General features: G+C 39.6%; 1 protein-coding gene across 1 annotated transcript; it reads right to left on the bottom strand.

Moving 5' to 3' along the window:
• Positions 1-626: 626 nt before the first annotated feature.
• On the bottom strand, positions 627-16418 carry nlgn3b (neuroligin 3b; the record flags this gene model as incomplete). Its single annotated transcript, XM_079813955.1, has 7 exons — positions 627-1509; positions 2743-3410; positions 4081-4205; positions 7953-8138; positions 10496-10651; positions 11301-11354; positions 15953-16418. 7 exons carry the CDS (start codon positions 16416-16418, stop codon positions 627-629), a joined length of 2538 nt encoding a protein of 845 aa, XP_079670081.1.
• Between the last annotated feature and the right edge of the window lie 1602 nt (positions 16419-18020).

Below are 18020 nucleotides of genomic sequence, written 5' to 3'. Positions count from 1 at the left end.
GGCTTCAAATGACCTTTGCTATGGATATAATCTGAGTTTAAAAACGATTAGAAATTTTTTTTCTGACACATTCAAAAAAGCTGTCTGTACATTAACGTTAATATATGTTATACTGTACAATAGCCATTAATATGTTTGTTATTACAGGTTATTATTATTACATATCTTAGAATAAGTGCTTGCTTGGTTCATAATGGTGAACCACTGATGGGACTCCAGCGCCCCCTACTGTTCTTAAACCACCTGCAGGGTGTAGAGGGTTTTAGAGTCTTGCAGTTCACCCTCCAGGTAATCCACTCGTTCTTATTCCACAGAGAAGTTTCGTAACTGCTCATATAACGTGAATATTGTCTGTATAGACACAGGTCAGACATGAGCCGTACTGTAACACATCCTTCTGGTTTATATTATTGTTTATACTGATGGGTCGTAGGCCTACTGTCATTAGTGCCGTAAATCAGAGGTGATTGTGCTCATGTTATATATTAGTTTCACCTGCTATTTTACTTTCGAATACTGCTTGCACCGCTTTAATCTGGTTTACAGTAATCAGTTTCTGTGATTGTGTTGTAAGAATTTGTGGGATGTGAGTGTTGTGTGTTGGCGTGTGGAGTTTCTGTTGCATGTTATACACGTGTTGTTGAGTGTGGGTGGGGCAGGCTGGTGGAGTTGTATCCATGTGTGAAAGTGTTGTACGGGTGCATGCTGGGATACCCCATCAAGGAATTAGGTGACATGGTAATGGTGTTGGGCGTCATGTTAACACTATTGGGTGTCAAGCTAACTGTGTTGGGTGTCATAGTGCCGCTATTCGGTGTCATGGCGACAGAACTGGGCGTCATGAGTGGAATGTCATCCGGTGAGCGGCGAAGTGTGAGGGCGTAATCCCGTGGAGATGACGCCGGGGTCAAACGTAGGGGGTCGCACAGTGAGCCCTCCTCCTGGTTACCCCCAGAGATGGAGGTGGGCGTGTAGCTGAGGTCATTGGGCGGGGTCTGGCGCTGAGGTCCAGACTGAGGGGGTGTGTCTTGTCGACTGCGTTTGTCCTTGCGATAGTAGAGGGCAGCAAAGGCCAGGACGTTGAGGAAGAGGAGCGACGCTCCCACAGCGATCGTGACACTCAGCTCTGTGGAGTAATCGCGCGGATTGGCGATGACCAGCGGTCCGCTGCGTGCTGTGGACTGGGGGGACTGTTTACCCGGGGTACGAGCCTTGTTGCCCCCTGGCCGCGACGTGGCACTGTTAGAGCTGTGTGTGGTCAGAAGAGGTGGAACCCGCGTAGTGGTGGACGTGTAGTGGAACATGTCATGCAGGTTGTACAGGTGAGGTACCAGGTGCTTCCAGAAGGCCACTTTAGTGGCTCGATAATGATCCCGAACACGAGGCTTCAGCCCAATATGCAGATACAGCTGGTCGTGAGGACCGTACTTGGCCCATGTCACTTCTTCAAAACGGTTTGCCTTGGTGTGGATGAACTTAGTGTCCTGAGGAACTGGCTTGTTCGGATCCCTAAAACAGATACACAAAACAACTGTTAATTAATTATATCTGAACTATATTAAGGTAATTTTTGTTTTGTTTTAGTACATTTTAAATTAATTTAAAATGTTGTCATGCCATATTAATTCGGTTTAGTCCATTTTGCATAATTGCAAATAAATGTAGTCAGCTAAATTAACATTTTAATTTATGAAAAACTGGAACAGGAAACTTAGAAGAAATATTTCAAACATTTTGAAAAATGTACACTGCCATTTAACAGTTTAGGGTCAGTAAGAGTTTTTTATATTCAGCAAGGATGCATTAAATAAAGCAAAAGTGACAGACATTTATAATTTTACAAAATATTTCTACAAAAATATTAAGCAGCACTACTATTTTCAACATTGATAATAATAAGAAATGTTTATTGAGCATCAAATCAGCATATCAGAATGATTTCTGAAGGATCGGGTGACACTGAAGACTGGAGTAAAGATGCTGCTGAAATTACAGGGGTAAATTATGTTTTAAAAATATATTAGAATATAAAGTTATTTAAAACTGTTATAATAGTTCATAATATTACTGTACTTCTGATAAGATAAACACAGTGAGCATAAAAGGCTCAAAATCTCTTACTGACCCCAAACAGGATTTAGTGAATAAATATGTAGGCTGTTATTTTAAACACATATACAAGATTTATCAACACATACAAAATGTGAATAACAACATATGAAACTTTGCCTGTTGTGAGCTAATGTATGTGTACAGCATGTATCTACAGGTGCATGTTTTAATGCCACTTTCTTTCCACCAGAAGGCACTGTTTCATTGATTTAAATGCTGTTTTACATTGAAATTTACTTACAGCATTGCTCCTCCCACTGTTTCTCTATGCTCCCCGAGACCTACTTCAAGGTCACAGTGAGTGTTTACCAGTTTACCAGTCACAAGTGTTTATCATGCCCTGGTGGCTGGGTAAGCTGGGAGGTAGTTGTACTGTGCTATGGTGTAATATACTATTATCTTATAAATTTGAGTAATGTCTTTTTACTACTTTTTTTCACGCACTCGACTGTGAAATTTTTTTTTTTTTTTTTAACGATTACATAATTGATTACAGAGTGGCATGTATAAATAATATGTTTGCACAAAAAAGTCCAGATGTCACTGACAATATTCCACTTTGTGTTGCTTAATTTTGCATATTGTTTTAAATGGTTGCTTGTGCTACTTTAGAGAGTGTTCTGTTTTTACCCGGTCTTTGCAAAGTTGGTCCAGTAGGTCATAACAACGGCGCTCAGCATGATATCATTACGGGAGAAGTTGCAGGGAAAGAGTTCAGTGGGACCAATAAGCGGGATGCCAAACACATAGGGGAGCTCATCACCGTGTGCGGAGTCCGCCCATGGAGGCTTCATAGGGCTCTGGCAGTGATGGTAGAATGCATAGAAGAAGGTTGGAGAACCGTAACGCGCATGTAGGTCGGCCGTCACCACAGCTGGCTCCACCCACTGGTGATCCGTAAACATGGCCACGAGGGTTTTACGGCGGGTCTCAGGATTGTCTCGATCGGCCCAGTCAGTGTACATAAACTTTATGGTCTCTCTGAGAGTGTCCTTCCCTTCTGGATAACCGTAGAGACCGTCCACAAAATCAGATACTGTGAAGTCAAAATCCGAGCCAGAAACTCCGCCCTCTTCTGGTTCCACCACGCCCTCTACAAAGCGGAAGCCTTCGCCCTGGTTAACACCCAACATGATGTCATAGTTAAGGAACTCCCCCTGCTCCATGAGCACTTCAGGGTCATCCGGGATGAGGTCACCATCAATGACCGGGCCAAAGGCCACATGGAAGCGCGCTGGCTGAATTTCCTGCTCCACCAGTTCCCTGTAGCTACGCTTCTGCATGCAGAGGACCAGGTCCTGCATAAAACACACAACCATTATATCTGCCTTCTCACCTATAACTGGTAAAAAGGCTAGTTATTACACTGGCAACCAATCAAATTGGACCAATCAAAGATTTAAATGTCAGAGATTGACCTCCAAGCTGTCAGTTTTTCAGTGTTGTAGGAAAGTGGAGTAGATGGTACACTGCCATTGAAAAATGGGGTCAATAAAGCTTTTTTATTGAAAGAAAATGGTTTTATCTAGCAAGGACGATATTAAATTGATCAAAAGTGACAGTGAAGACATTTCTAATGTTACTTTCTCATTCAGTCCTGTGTCTAAAATATGTAGCAGCACAACTGCTTTCAACATTGATGATAATAAGAAATGTTTCTTGAGCAGCAAATCAGCATATCAGAAGGATTTCTGAAGGATCATGTGACTCTGAAGCCTGGAGGAATTTACCATCACAGGAATAAATAGCATTTTAAAACTGTGGTAATACTTCACAATATTACTGTTTTCAAAGTATTTTTGATCGAATAAGTCTTGGTGAGACTTCTTTCAAAATCAAAAGAATTGACCACCCCCAAACATTTGACCAGGAGTGCACACAAAGGTTCTGCACAAAACACCCACAGCTGCAATGTCGCTGCCTCTTTAATAATTCCAAATACACTTAAAATTAAGACAAACATCTTACTTGTGTGTCAAGGACGTTACAGCCGACACGCTCTGCGAGGAGACGAGTGTATTTCACAGGCTGATAGTTCACTGACCAACTGGACAGTGCTGAGCCGCTCTGAATTATTGCTCTGTGGAACAAACCTGGAAAGAAAACAGAGAATGTCAGAAGAAAATAAAACCTTAAATGCCATGCCAATATTCCAGATCAGTAATTATATTAGTATTATATGCACAAAGGGCAGAGTTGCAGTATCTTTCATCTGTCACGAAAGACTGGTCCATCCACATCCTGGGCTTTCTAAGAGACTCTGTGAATGCCATCTTTATGTGAACCTCACAACCTTCAACCAAATTATATTTTTCTCATCCACTCTCAATTATTAAATGAGAGGCTTTAATACAGCGCCAGTACATGCTGGACAGCTCATTTCTTTTTACATGTCCAAAACAATCTGTTCGGCCCATTGTTAGAAATTTAATTTTTATTGAAAGGCAATTGATCTTCAGGGTCATTTTTGCTTTTATAGTGCCATTTTACCTTGGCCACATACAGTTTCTGTCAAATGCTCTAATTGAATTATGTTTGTTGCCTAATTTTGACACTTTGTATTCAAATGCTCTCACAGATTTGTAATCAGTAAGAAAATATAATATTAGTTGGCTTGAGCTTGAACCTACGAAATTCAACTCCCATCTGGTTGGTGGTGGGCTTTTTTTATCATTTAATATTTCACATTCAACTATCTCCTCTGAGACAGTGATTACAGATATCGGACAGCTAACATGTCCATAGAGACACTAATCCCAAACTTGATATAGAATACAATATCATGACAGTCAAATAAATATGTTCTCTACAAAGTACGAGCCATGAGTCATCACTTTTGCAGCCTTCAACAAAATCATTTTGCCTCCGGATTGCTCCAGCAGCATTGTTGTTGTAATGAGCTTGTACCATGACTCTATGGTTGCACTGTATGAAAGTCATGTTAGCAAGTTTCACCAACCTTGATCAGGTGACTCAAAAAAATCTGTTCTATTTAATTCCACCACTTAATTTCAACAAAGACAAGCCTTTCATAATTAGCACATTTCTGACTCATGCAAATTACTCTACAAGGAAACAGTGGAGAAACAACTTCAACAACTACATCCTACTGGGATGCCCTACTGGGTGTAAAACATGCCCATCACCCACCAGATGGGAGCTGAATTTTCCTGAATTGCGGGACTTGAAGCTCAAGGCAAGCCAGCTATTATTACAATCAGAAAGAGCTTTTTTGCCAGGAAATTACCTAGGTTTTGAAGCTTCCAGTACACACATAAATTGGTACACATATTATCAAGCGGAATACAAAAGGAACAAGAACAAAGTTCAATCTGACTTCACGAGAAAAGCAGGTGCCGAACATTTCCGTTTCTCCACATTAGCCCCGCCCACTTAACATTTCTGACCAATCACACAATAGTTCTCGTACACCTACAAGAAAAAAGTTCTGCTCAGATGATGTGTCGAGAACAAGCTGCGAGAACTCCCAAATCAGGGCTGCGAGAACACAATTACATCATTTTGTTCTCGCAGTCCTGGGAGCGATAACTTTGTTATCGCAAGTAAGTAATGGCCTTTAGATTAGGGTTTTACATTTTTTGTCCCAGTTGTACTGCACGAAAAAAATTAGGCACGATAATAAGATTATATTTTATATTATATTATTTATTTATTATATAGTATTTTTTAATTGTTGTTAAAGCCTTTATTGTGTCAAGACAAAGCTAATTTAATAATTATGTGGAAAATATTTACGAGTATTAAAGGCACAATATGTAATATTCGCTTATTCAAAACAAAGGCGTAGCTTGATGACGCCGTGAATGAGCGTGGAATCATGGAAGTTGTTGTCTTCACTTCTACAGCCGGTGGAAAAGAATCCGACAGGACTCGAGCAGAAATCATATTCATGGATGAGCTAATGAATTAAAGATTTATTAACGTTACTGTAGTATGAAGCAGGATGGTGCTGAAAACCGCTGGAGCAGAACGAGGCTGCTGGAGCGATTGCTAATGAGAGACGAGCGCGACATGCGGCTCAAGAGCAATGGAGCTTTTATTATTCCGAAACATAATACCTATTCTTTTGCACCCCTAGTTTAAAAATCTGTGATTTAGATGCTACTGCAACTTATGTTAGCATAGTGTGGGAGTATAAAAACATATCAAATAAATTAGACTCTTGTTTAACGGAGTGGATGAATGATTAAGTGTCACATAACGCTCACATCAGATAATAAACAACAAATATTAAATAAATAAAAAGAAGAGTTTTTTCCTGAAATTTCCTCTATCGCTGTCATGTAGAAAATATTACGCTCAGGCATACAAAATGCAACAGAATCCACATAAATATGTAGATTGATCCTTTTTATCCTTTATCCTTGTCTGCAGAAGAGCCTTTCTAGTGAACAGTAAAATTGATTTTTGATTGTTTGAAGTCATACTGCGTATTTCACTCGGTCTGGAACAGTCAGAATAATTTAAAGAGAGCTTAAATCTTAATGACTTAGTATCAGTGTATTTCACAGAAGCAACAAACCGTAGAAACCATAGTTAAATGTAAGGAGGGTAGAGAGAACGGGATGTAGATCAAGTCCAATCATTTTCAACCTCTACGTAAATGATATAGCAACAGTACCGGTGCAGTCTGTCACCCCTGACCTCACTCAAAACAGACTAAAATCACAGGTCTGCTCAATGGGGACGACCTGTTCTGCGGTCCCCCCCCCCCCCCCCCCAAAAAAAAGTACACTCCCTTCTGGAGAAATAACTGCAAAAATTGGTAGTGACAGTCAATTTGGACAAAAACAGAGATTGGTTTTCCGTGAGAAAGCAGGATTTCTGAGAAACAGATAATACCAGTTGTGGCGGAGGTGTCCTACAATACACAACCACCTAGAATCTTACAATTTAGTTACGTGCGGCTGGGTTTTATTCAGGCTGTAAATGCATTAAGTGAGAAGAGAGCTATACAATTATACAGCATGTACACAATCATGGTTTGCTAAAATACCATGTACCAACAAATGCCTGCATAAAATATCAGATATGGCTATGAAATAGGGGGATTGTGGCAAAATTGTCAAAAATTGACATAAAGATAGAGGGAGAAGACAAAACAGTGAGTGAAAGAGATGAAAAGGTCGAGAGGTTATCAGTACTGTACACTGAAGCAAAACGATGATGTAGAATCAATATCCCTGCAGGCGTGTGCAATTGGCTCTGATCTCTGTAAAACACACTTTGCACACACGCCTTGCAGTGACAGACACACCTACACACACTAGAGGCCCACAACAGAGGGATAAGGCTGATGAGGCAGGAGACAAGTTACCATGGTTACAGCAGAGATTACCGTGGTAACGGAAACTCAGATGTGACAGTGGTCATGGTTGCAGAGGCAGCTGTCTCAGCAGTTACAGACTGAAAAAATACACTATTACGTGCCTTACCGAGACACATTTAACTGATTACCATAAGGCCTTACAGAGGGTATAATTCAATAAGTATAATTATAGAAAATGACTTCATTACCAGGATTCCAATGAGAGATCTTCAAAGGACATATTTTGTCCATTATCTCTATTTTCAAAACAATTCGTTGATATCTTAATGTATGTATTATTATTTTTTATTATTCAACAATATTTTCCTATTGTTTTTATCAAAGTGTACTCACTGTCAGGTCCCTCTGTTTCAACGTATGTTCATGAATGATGCTGATCTGAATATAAACATTTGGAACAGTAGCGAGGAGAATTTCACTGCATCTGTGACATTATATGTTTATATGTTGAATTAAATATGAATATTATTTGAGGTGTCTGATCTCTGACCTTCAGAATGGTGTGAAAGAGTGAGCAAACTGACACAGGACGCTCCGATTCCTGAGCCAAACACGGTCACGCGGCCTGGATCACCACCGAAATATCCAATATTCTTGTTGATCCAGCGGAGAGCCTGAATCTGATCCAAGAGACCATAATTCCCTTTAGCGGCCTGGTCACCTGTGCTTAAAAACCCTGATAGAGAGATGAAGAGAGAGGACAAAAAAATTGGAAAAACAATCTTTTTTTTGACTACTCATCAATGATCCTGAAAGTGAAATCTTTTTGTCTCGTTTATGTTTTTTGGCAGCTGAAAATAGGACAAATTTACTGCAGTTTAAACAAACAGAAACATATGTCTAGCTGAGATTGTGGGTATAATTTTTTGTAATGATGCATACCCCCCCCCCCCCCCCCCTCTCTCTAAATATCGCCACACAACCTGAAAAACGGCCGGAAACCTTATGAAAAAAGCTGCAGGTCTCCACCATGAAGGTCAATACCAAATGCCTGCTATAGAATGCGCAATTTTGGCAATCCTATAAAATCATTACACATCACACTGTACGACATGGATTTAATAAACTTAAGTACAACATGTATGTAGACTGTACGTTGAATCATAGGCTAGTTATTACAGAAGAATAAAATGTCATCAGCATGCCCTAGTGATAAACAAATAGAGCAAGATGAATCGCACTTTGGCAATTGTGTTTGCTGAAAAAAAGAGGTGAATATGGAGGCGGTCATGGCTAGGGAAAATATATTCTCAGACATTCGTTGGCTGAATGTCTGATGCATATGGCACACTTGTCTGGAAACATTTCAAGAGTTTTGAAGTCGTCATTCGATTGGTTGAATTCTATAAGATGTCCGCGAGACATGCGTGTCCGCTTTAACGGTCCGCCTGGAAACAAATGCCGTGACGCCAAACCCCCTTGTGGAAGAAGAACACCATCGTGTTTACAACTGTGACAATGAGGATCAACTGAACGCTGGATTTTCAAAAGTATGTGAAGTTCAGTAAACTTGCACAACGTTTTTGAATGAATCATTTATAGATGCACGCCAGTCTGTTATTGCAGGGACATCAACTTTTTCACGGCCCTAAACATGACACGGCAAAAGAACGAACTGTGATTGGTTGCGTTACATGTCAGTCAAACGTCCTCTTGGGCAGTCCTTGGTCGATGTAAGCTGCGGTAGAGTCCAGACCTTCTGCCGTCAGTCTGAAGGTCTGGCTATGCAAGACTAGGGAAAAGATCGAGGCCAACTTGGTATGCCAATTTTGCAAATGGAGCTTGAGGTAAGTAGTTTTAAGTTCTACCGCCATGTCACGTTGATCAATATACCATTTCATGTTGCAGTTTTTTTAGCTAGTCAGTGGACATAGGTCGTAGCAGCAAACACACTGTGAGATTATCGTTCCAAATTTCTGACACTGTCAGAAAATTATTGCTGGCTATCTTTGCTCGCAAGACCACAACAACAGCCGTTTTTGAATCTCTCTCACTTTAGGGGCCACAACCACAGAAATCACCCCAATTGGCCATCTTTCATCTGGGACAGCCTCAAATCATACTATGTGTACCGGGCATAAAGAAAGATATTAGAATTCTCATTCACTGATTGGCAGTTTTACTGTAGCTATACTTTTCTTGACAAAAAGAGAAAATCTGGTGGTGTAGTTATGACACCTACCAGCTGGGGCTAACTGGGTCATGCTAACCAGCCAAAACTAGACCCCAGTTGGGGTTGGTGCACGCCATTAGGATTGACAGTGTTCTTTAGGAGCTGTATACAGCCTACCCAGCAATATTTTGAATGTCTTTGTCCAAGAGGTACAAAGGAGCTTTGATAAGTTTATCTAACTGGTCACTATCTGTTGTACTGTAACTGTTGTAAAGTCAGGAGGAATTGGGTACAGGATCTCCGTATATCAAAGACAGTCTCCAAACAGAGAGTACATTTCTTTCATTCAGAGGTTTTATTGCAAGCGACAGGCTATCAATAATGGTAAATGTAAGGCGATGATGCCTGTTTGCTTTCAGAGATGCTTGTTGTTGTTTTATAGGGATCAGCTGTGCTGTTTTATCAGAACATTCTTCAGAGCTTTTTCATTCCTAAAGATGAGAGCATTCTTCACTCTACCTCTCTTTCTTTCATTGTATGTCATTTTCTGTTTGATAACATTTGAGTAGGAAATGTGCATTGTTTTGATGCTTTACTCTCTGAGATTTAACAGAATCAGAGCTCTTTAGAAAAGAAGCACACTAACAGCACTCTCTCTGAATGAGGCTGTGTAATGGACAGATCTGCTCCCCGAAGCATTTATAAAACATTATTGAGGTCTTCTAAAGACTTGGATGCTTTTATAATGGCTGACATGTTTCATTTGGAATGACTATCTTATCTTGTGCATGGTGATCTTTCCTCCAAAACATGAAGAAAAACGATGTACTTGTTAATATTCATAAATCACTTATTCAGCCACAATAAACCGATTTTACCAAATTTGAAAGCTTAAAAACCTTTTCCCATATGGTACATACCTAATATTCCCACTCTGTAGTTGAGGGTTATGACGATGACATTGCCGTAGCTGGCCAGCACACTACCATCCATAATGTTCCCCGTGCCCTCCATGTACGAGCCACCATGTATAAACAACATCACAGGACGGGGGTCATCTCGAGAATCCCTCAGCCCTGTATTCACACACATACACACAAACATGAGGCTCTCTGCATTCTGAAGTGTTTTTCACAGCTGCTCAAAATTTCCACAGAGATCTTCTGCACCACACTGACAGACTTCAAGTTTAAATAATCTATTTAACTTATCAACATTCAAAGCACAAGTGACTAAACATGACAATTTAACCAGCCAAGATCTGCCTCTGAGACTTCCTTTAAATTACTCAATTTCTTTGAGTTTCATTTATTATAATGATCATAGTCATTTCATGGTGAAGTGTTGTTTTCATATGCAGCGTTCACAAATAACGGTTGGCAAGTGAATAATGTCTATTCGTTAGATGCATTTGCAAATGATCAGTTTGAATTACTGCTCAAAATGTATAAAGAGAAAGTGGCAAAATCTAGTAATACAGACTACGGATTTGAAATACAATAGGAACAGTGTCAAAAAATTGATATCTACAACCACCCGAAGCCATGCCAAGATGCGGGGCAAACACACTGGACCACAGTATAAAATCATCCTGAAAATGATGCAACATTGTGTAAATATCATCCAGATTATTCTCTCCTGCATTAACCACGATGGGATAAAAAAAGAATAGGAAAAAACATAAAAAATGGATTCAACTGAAAGAATGATGAAAACGGGACATACCATCATCCTCTGAACGCTCTGTGTCAGCTGACATGTCGCCTGTTCTCTTTGTACCTAAAGAGAGAGAGAGAGAGAGAGAGAGAGAGAGAGAGAGAGAGAGAGAGAGAGAGAGAGAGAGATGATAAATTAGAAGTGCAGATAGAAACTAGACCGCAGAGAAACATGTGGGTGTGTTTGTGTGTGTTGTGGGTTCTGTGTAAGTGTGTGAGTGGGGGATGTATAAAAGCTCAGTGGACTCTTCTCTAAATTACTGTGTGAAACCAACAAGGGTTTACTTTCCCGCTTCGAACCCTGCAATAATAAAGCTTTCAACATTTCACCAGCAGAAATTAGCTATTTCTTCAATTGAGGCCAAAACAGTGCTGTAAACGTTCACTCCAGTGGACAAAGATGCTGCTTCAGTTCAACTTAAAGACTGCAAGGAAAGCACAGAGTGGATTCTGGCCATAGGCACTGAACTGGATATCAGAGAAGCTTCTGATTTAGCTTAGAAAAACTGAGAAACACAGGAACTGAGAGGAACCGTAGTGTTTTTAAGCTAACATAACAGGGCTCCAGTGGAATATTTGATTTTTATTTTTGACATCTAACAACCAAAAATCTGTCTTTATGCATTATGTGTGTTGCAGTTTTGGGGAAGCTTTGAAACTGTAGTTTGCCAAGCTTTAAGCTACTCTTCATCAGTAGTTGAACTACAGTCAAGCTACACAGATCAAACTTTTTTTTAAAGGAAATTAATGCTCAAAACAGAACAATGTTTTCAACATTAATAAATAATAATAAGAAACGTTTATTTTAGCACCAAATGAGCATGATCATGTGACACTGAAGACTGGAGTAATTATGCTGAAAATTCAGCTTTGCCATCACAGGAATAAATGACATTTTAAAATATTATTATTTTAAATATTTCACAATATTACTGTTTTTACTGTATTTTTGATCATATAAATTCAACATTGGTGAGCATTAGAGACTTCGGTCACACTTTAGATTAGGGTACAATTCTCACTATTAACTAACTATTATGTCTTTTGCCTCAAAAAACTCTTAATTATTGCTTATTAATAGTTAGTCAGGTAGTTGTTAAGTTTAGGTATTGGGGAGGATATAAGGGATGTAAAATATGGTCATGCAGAATAAGGCATTAATATGTGCTTTATAAATACTAATAAACAGCCAATAGCCTAGTACTATTCATGCTAATAAGCAACTTGTTAATAGTGAGAACTGGACCCTAAACTAAAGTGTTACAGAGACCCTTTTTGAACAGGTTGTAATCTTTTAAAAAATAAATTACTAACAAAAGTTAAAGGAACACGGCAACACGCCGACTTTTTGGGACTTTAGCTTATTCACCGTATCCCCCAGAGTTACATAAGTCCATACATACAATTTTCATCTCCGTGCGTGCCATAACTCTGTCTGATGCACCCACCGTTAGCCTAGCTTAGCACAAAGACTGGAGGTATATGGCTCCAGCTAGCCTACTGCTCAATAAGTGACACAATAACGCCAACATTTACCTATTTACATGTTGTGATGTGTATAGTCACAGCGCGTACAAATAACATGGTTATATGAGACACAGCCATCTTATAAACGTATACATGCTGGGGACTATATTCTCAGAAGGCGCAGCACTGCTCTACTTCTGCGGAGTGCAGAGGGATTTGCTCGCAGCACCTGAGAAGCCCCGTGGTGAGGAGCAGAGAGTTCGCTCAGAGTTGGAGTTACTAGATAGTTTACAATCATGGGTTTTCGCTGTATTGTAAAGAACTGCGACAATAAACGGGAGAAAGGGTAATACCATGATATAGAATTCCAATCCAAAACGCTGACCTGATGAATCTATGACTGCTTACTCTGGATATAGATCCAAACACACCTGTAGCCATCATCAAGCACCATTGCGTTTGCTCAGAACATTTAACCAAGGACGACTATTTTGAAAAAATGGAATTTGCCACAAGGACCATGGAACGTGTGCCATCGGTAGTACAGACAAGACAAAGCTGATCACCTGTGGCTGCGGTAAGTGTTCCATTATGTTTTTAGACGACTAGCCTACTGTAACAGTGCCATTAGCTAGATCTAATGTAACGGGTGGTCACTACTGAATTGCAGTTGTTCCCGTGCTCCATGTATCCCCTGTAATGTTAGTATTGTGTTGTGACGAACGCGCTCTGTCACAGTAACAAATGAGCGGTGCTAGAGGTAATTCGGCGCCTTGTCTATCAGCTTCCAAAGTTTGTAACTCCTCGTCTGTGTATTCTGGCTCAAAACGATATGGTTCTGGATTTTGGTTTGATACCAAGTAAAAATCCTCTGACAATTCCTCAAAGTCAGCCATGATCAACAGTCACGCTCGTTACTAGCTACCTAGCAGGGTTGCCAGGTCCCAGAAATATTTCTAGCCCAATGACAGCTCAAAACCCGCCCAAATGGAATGAAAACTAGCCCAATTTTCAGTTTTCCAAAGGGCCTAAAAATAGAAGTTTTATATATATAAAATATATTTTAAAATATATATAAAATAAATAAATATTTAAAATATATAAAATATTATATATAGGCTATATATATATAAGTTTGGAAACTGACTGTACTGATTTTGATTGTTTTTGAAAGAAGTCTCTTCTGCTCACCAAGGCTGCATTTATTTGATCCAAAATACAGCAAAAACAGTAATATTGTGAAATATTTTTACAATTTAAAATAACTTTTTTTCTATTTGAATATATTTTGAAATACAATTTATTTCTGTGATTTAAAGCTGATTTTTCAGCATCATTACTCCAGTCTTTAGAGTCATATGATCCTTCAGAAATCATTCTAATATGCTGATTTGCTGCTCAAGAAACAGTTCTGATTATTATCAATGTTGAAAACAGTTTTTTCCAGGATTATTTAATGAATAGAAAGTTAAAAAGAACAGCATTTATCTGAAATATAAAGCTTTTGCAACATTATAAATGTCTATTGATCAATTTAATGTATCCTTGCTGAATAAATGTATTAATTTATTTAAGTAGAGAGAGAAGAGACTTCTTTAAAAACAATCAAAATAGTACAGTTTCCAAACTTTTGACTGGTATAGGTGTGTGTATGTGTATATATATATATATATATATATATATACACACACACACACACACACACAATCTCAGGGCTGTTTTCTTTTAGACATGTGTGCTCTCTTCCCCACCCTTCTGAATAGATTTTAGCAGTAAAGAGAGAAAGCATTTGTGGTGATGGTTTTTCTCCATTTACCTGACATTTTATAATGCTGCTTGTTCATCCACGGTCAACTGAACCGATGGTTCTACCACAACCAAAACTAGGCATAACTCATGTCACGTGATGATACTTAATTTGTGATGTTAGGTCAAATGCACACGTGCGCTGCTGGTTGCTTCCAAGTATTCATTCCCGGGGATCAATACAAACTAATAAATGGTTCCATTTTAATTTTTCTTTGCATCCATTTTTTTTCTTTTTTCGGCCGCGGTACATTATAAAAGTAGCCCAAAAAACCGCAACCCGCGGCTCCGTCATTTTTCCCGTGACTTGTTTTTTAAAAGAGCCCAATTGTGCGGGAAAACCGCAACCCTGGCAACTATGCTACCTAGTCACGTTGGTTTTGTTGACGGAAGTACCAACGGGGCTTCTCAGGTGCTGCGAGTAAATCCCTCTGCACTCCGCAGAAGTAGAGCAGTGCTGCACCTTCTGAGAATATAGTCCCCAGTATGTATATGTTTATAAGATGGCTGTGTCTCATATAACCTTGTTATTTGGACGCGCTGTGACTATACACATCACAACATGTAAATAGGAAAATGTTGGCGTTATTTTGTCACGTATTGAGCAGTAGGCTAGCTGGAGCCATATACCTCCAGTCTTTGTGCTAAGCTAGGCTAACGGTGGGTGCGTCAGACAGAGTTATGGCACGCATGGAGATGAAAATGGTATGTATGGACTTGGGGGATATGGTGAATAAGCTTTTGGGAATAAGTCCCAAAAAGTTGGCGTGTTCCTTTAACAAAAATGAGCTAAATGCATTGAAACAGGCAGTATATATAAATTGCCTGTTTCAATGCATTTAGCTCATTTTTGTTAACTTTTTGTACATGCACACTTTTTGGTAATGTGTCTAATTTTAACGATTTTGTATAAAAACGATTTTGTACAATTAAGAAATTATATATATATGATTATTTAATAATTTTTATTTCACACAAACAGGGTTTTTGAAGGAAAAAAGACATTCAAATTAGACACATGTACCCTGAATACAACAATAAAAATATAATACATCCTATGTTTGTGTAAATGCAGCTTTTAAATAAATAGTCTGCTATAAAAGGAATCTAAAATGCAGCACAGGAACTTAAATTACTGATTCTTTTTAAATCTGTTCAATTACATGAACCGTCTGAATGAACTGATTCCCTTGAAGGAATATTAAAATAAAATAATAAAATGTAAATATTATTAAAACAGAAAAATAAGGGGGAAATGTGCCTTACCCCAAGTGCCAATTAAAAGCTACAGCAAGTAGATGAGGAAGAAACTAGGAACCGAGGAACCAAAACCAATGATGTTGTGTATATGAAATAAGGAATGTGTGTGCAATTTGCATTTGTACTCACCACTTTTTGTGGGTACGTATATATTCATGTACAGACAGTCCTCACTCTGCTCCTGCAGGTACGTAGCGACCGTGTCAAGGTTGTAGGTGGCCCAGACGGGCATCATGATGTCGGGCACTGCATTGCGAACGGTCTGTGGGCAGACAGGAGGAAAGCGGGTGGCGTTCCGTACACCGGACCAGGCCGATGGAGCATCGGGCGGCATGAAGCGCTTCTCGCCTACAGGCGGGGCAGCGTAAGGCACGCCCAAATACTGATCCACAGGGCTTAGACCCTCCGTTGCCACAGCAACCCGCATCCCCCTTAGTCTGCCAAGTGCTGTGTTTACTGTGGGCTGGTATGTCAGTGCTGTTGCCATGGAGACTGACCACATCAACCACACCAGCAGCCAACACAGAGCAAAGTTCAGAGGTCGGCAGAGCAGGTGGGTAAGCGGCAGGTAAGTTGCTGACTGTGTGTGCCACATGGTCCCTCTTAACAGCACACACACGCTCACACTGAAAAATCTCTGCCTGTAGCTTAATGATACTCTCTGCTTTGACACAATCACACTCTAGCACTCAAAAACAAACGCCACACACTCAGGAAGATCCAGTGGGCATCTTCGCAGCCAGGTGTGCACCGCCAAGTGCTCCATATTGGTTGTTGATTTCAGCAGGTGAAGCTGTTTCCTTTCAGCACAAACCTGAAATACACACAAACAGGATGTAAGAGCCAGAACCTCTCATCACACCGCTCAGAATATGAACCACATTAATAATCCCTCAGAAAATAGTTTGTCACATCTTACAGTGGCCTCAAAAAGGGACACTTAATATCAAACATAATATGCATGAATGCCATAGCATTAGATAGCTAAATATCAAAACAAATGACATTTATTTTAAAGACGGAACACTTTTCAAGTGTAAAAAAAAGTTTAAATTAACTTTGTAATGCAAAAACAATAGTTCTGTCGTGACAATAGTACTGAGTGTTTGGCATGACAATGTTAATGTGTTTGATCTTGGCGGAATAGATGTGCTACACTGCTGCTGCTGCAGAGCAAGAACGGGACTTGCTACTGCATACACAACACACTGCTGTGAGCAAGTAAGACATGCTGCTTCTGTAAACTGCTACAGCAGATGCTGCCCAAGTATTTGAAGGTTGAGCAGCAAGCACATTGGCTTCTGACAGTGCAGGCGATGCGTTTGCAAGTGGATTGAGTTGAAGCAACACTATGTAACATTTTTGTGCGAGTACATCATGAATCCATTTTCTGAACCGTGTTTTTGTCTTATCCTGAATCACATTGCGCGTCACTCCTGCATAACTGAAAATGAGCAAAGAGGCGGGACGTGGCTGGAGCTGAGGTGACGTGATGACTAACAGACAGCAGACAAACGGCTATCCACCTGTAATTCAAAATGGCCACGCCCTTTATTATGCAGAACTTTAAGGCTTTACATAATGTAAACAAATGAGTTATAAAAAAAATTCATCCCCCTCACAGTTGTCATGAAGGGCAAAATTAACCGTATAGACCAAAACCACAATTTGTACCAGGCTGTAAACAGGTTTTTTTTCTGCTGTAAAGTTGGGCATTTTAACATGGGGCTCAATGAGATTCTGCTCCCTTCCGGAGCCTGTCCCTAGCGGCCAGTCGATGAATTGCAGTATATGGCACTTCCGTATTGGCTTGGAGAGAAACTGGGGGAGGTTGCCACTTGTCATAAACAGAGAGAAGTTGCTCCGGCTACAATGTTCTTCAGCAAAATGCATGCTGTTGTGTTTGTTAACCACTTGAACGCCAAAAGTTACCTAGTGTTGCTTTAAAGACCTATCAGCACCATTTAAAGTGTCACGACAGAACTTTGTATGTATCTGGATGTTACACACACAGAACAATACAGTAGTATGTATTCAGTAGTTTGGGGTCAATACGGGTTTTTTTTTTTTATTCAGCTAGGATGCATTAAATTTGGATTTGAATTTCAAATTCTGTTCTTTTGAAGATTCTATTCATCAAAGAATCCTGAAAAAAATAGGTTTCCACAAAATATTAAGCAGCATTACTCTTTTCAAC

Source organism: Gobio gobio, assembly GCF_949357685.1.
Source record: "Gobio gobio genome assembly, chromosome: 4".
Lineage (NCBI taxonomy): Eukaryota > Metazoa > Chordata > Actinopteri > Cypriniformes > Gobionidae > Gobio > Gobio gobio.
Note: the sequence above shows the minus strand (reverse complement) of the source record. Positions and strands in the feature narration are given on the sequence as shown.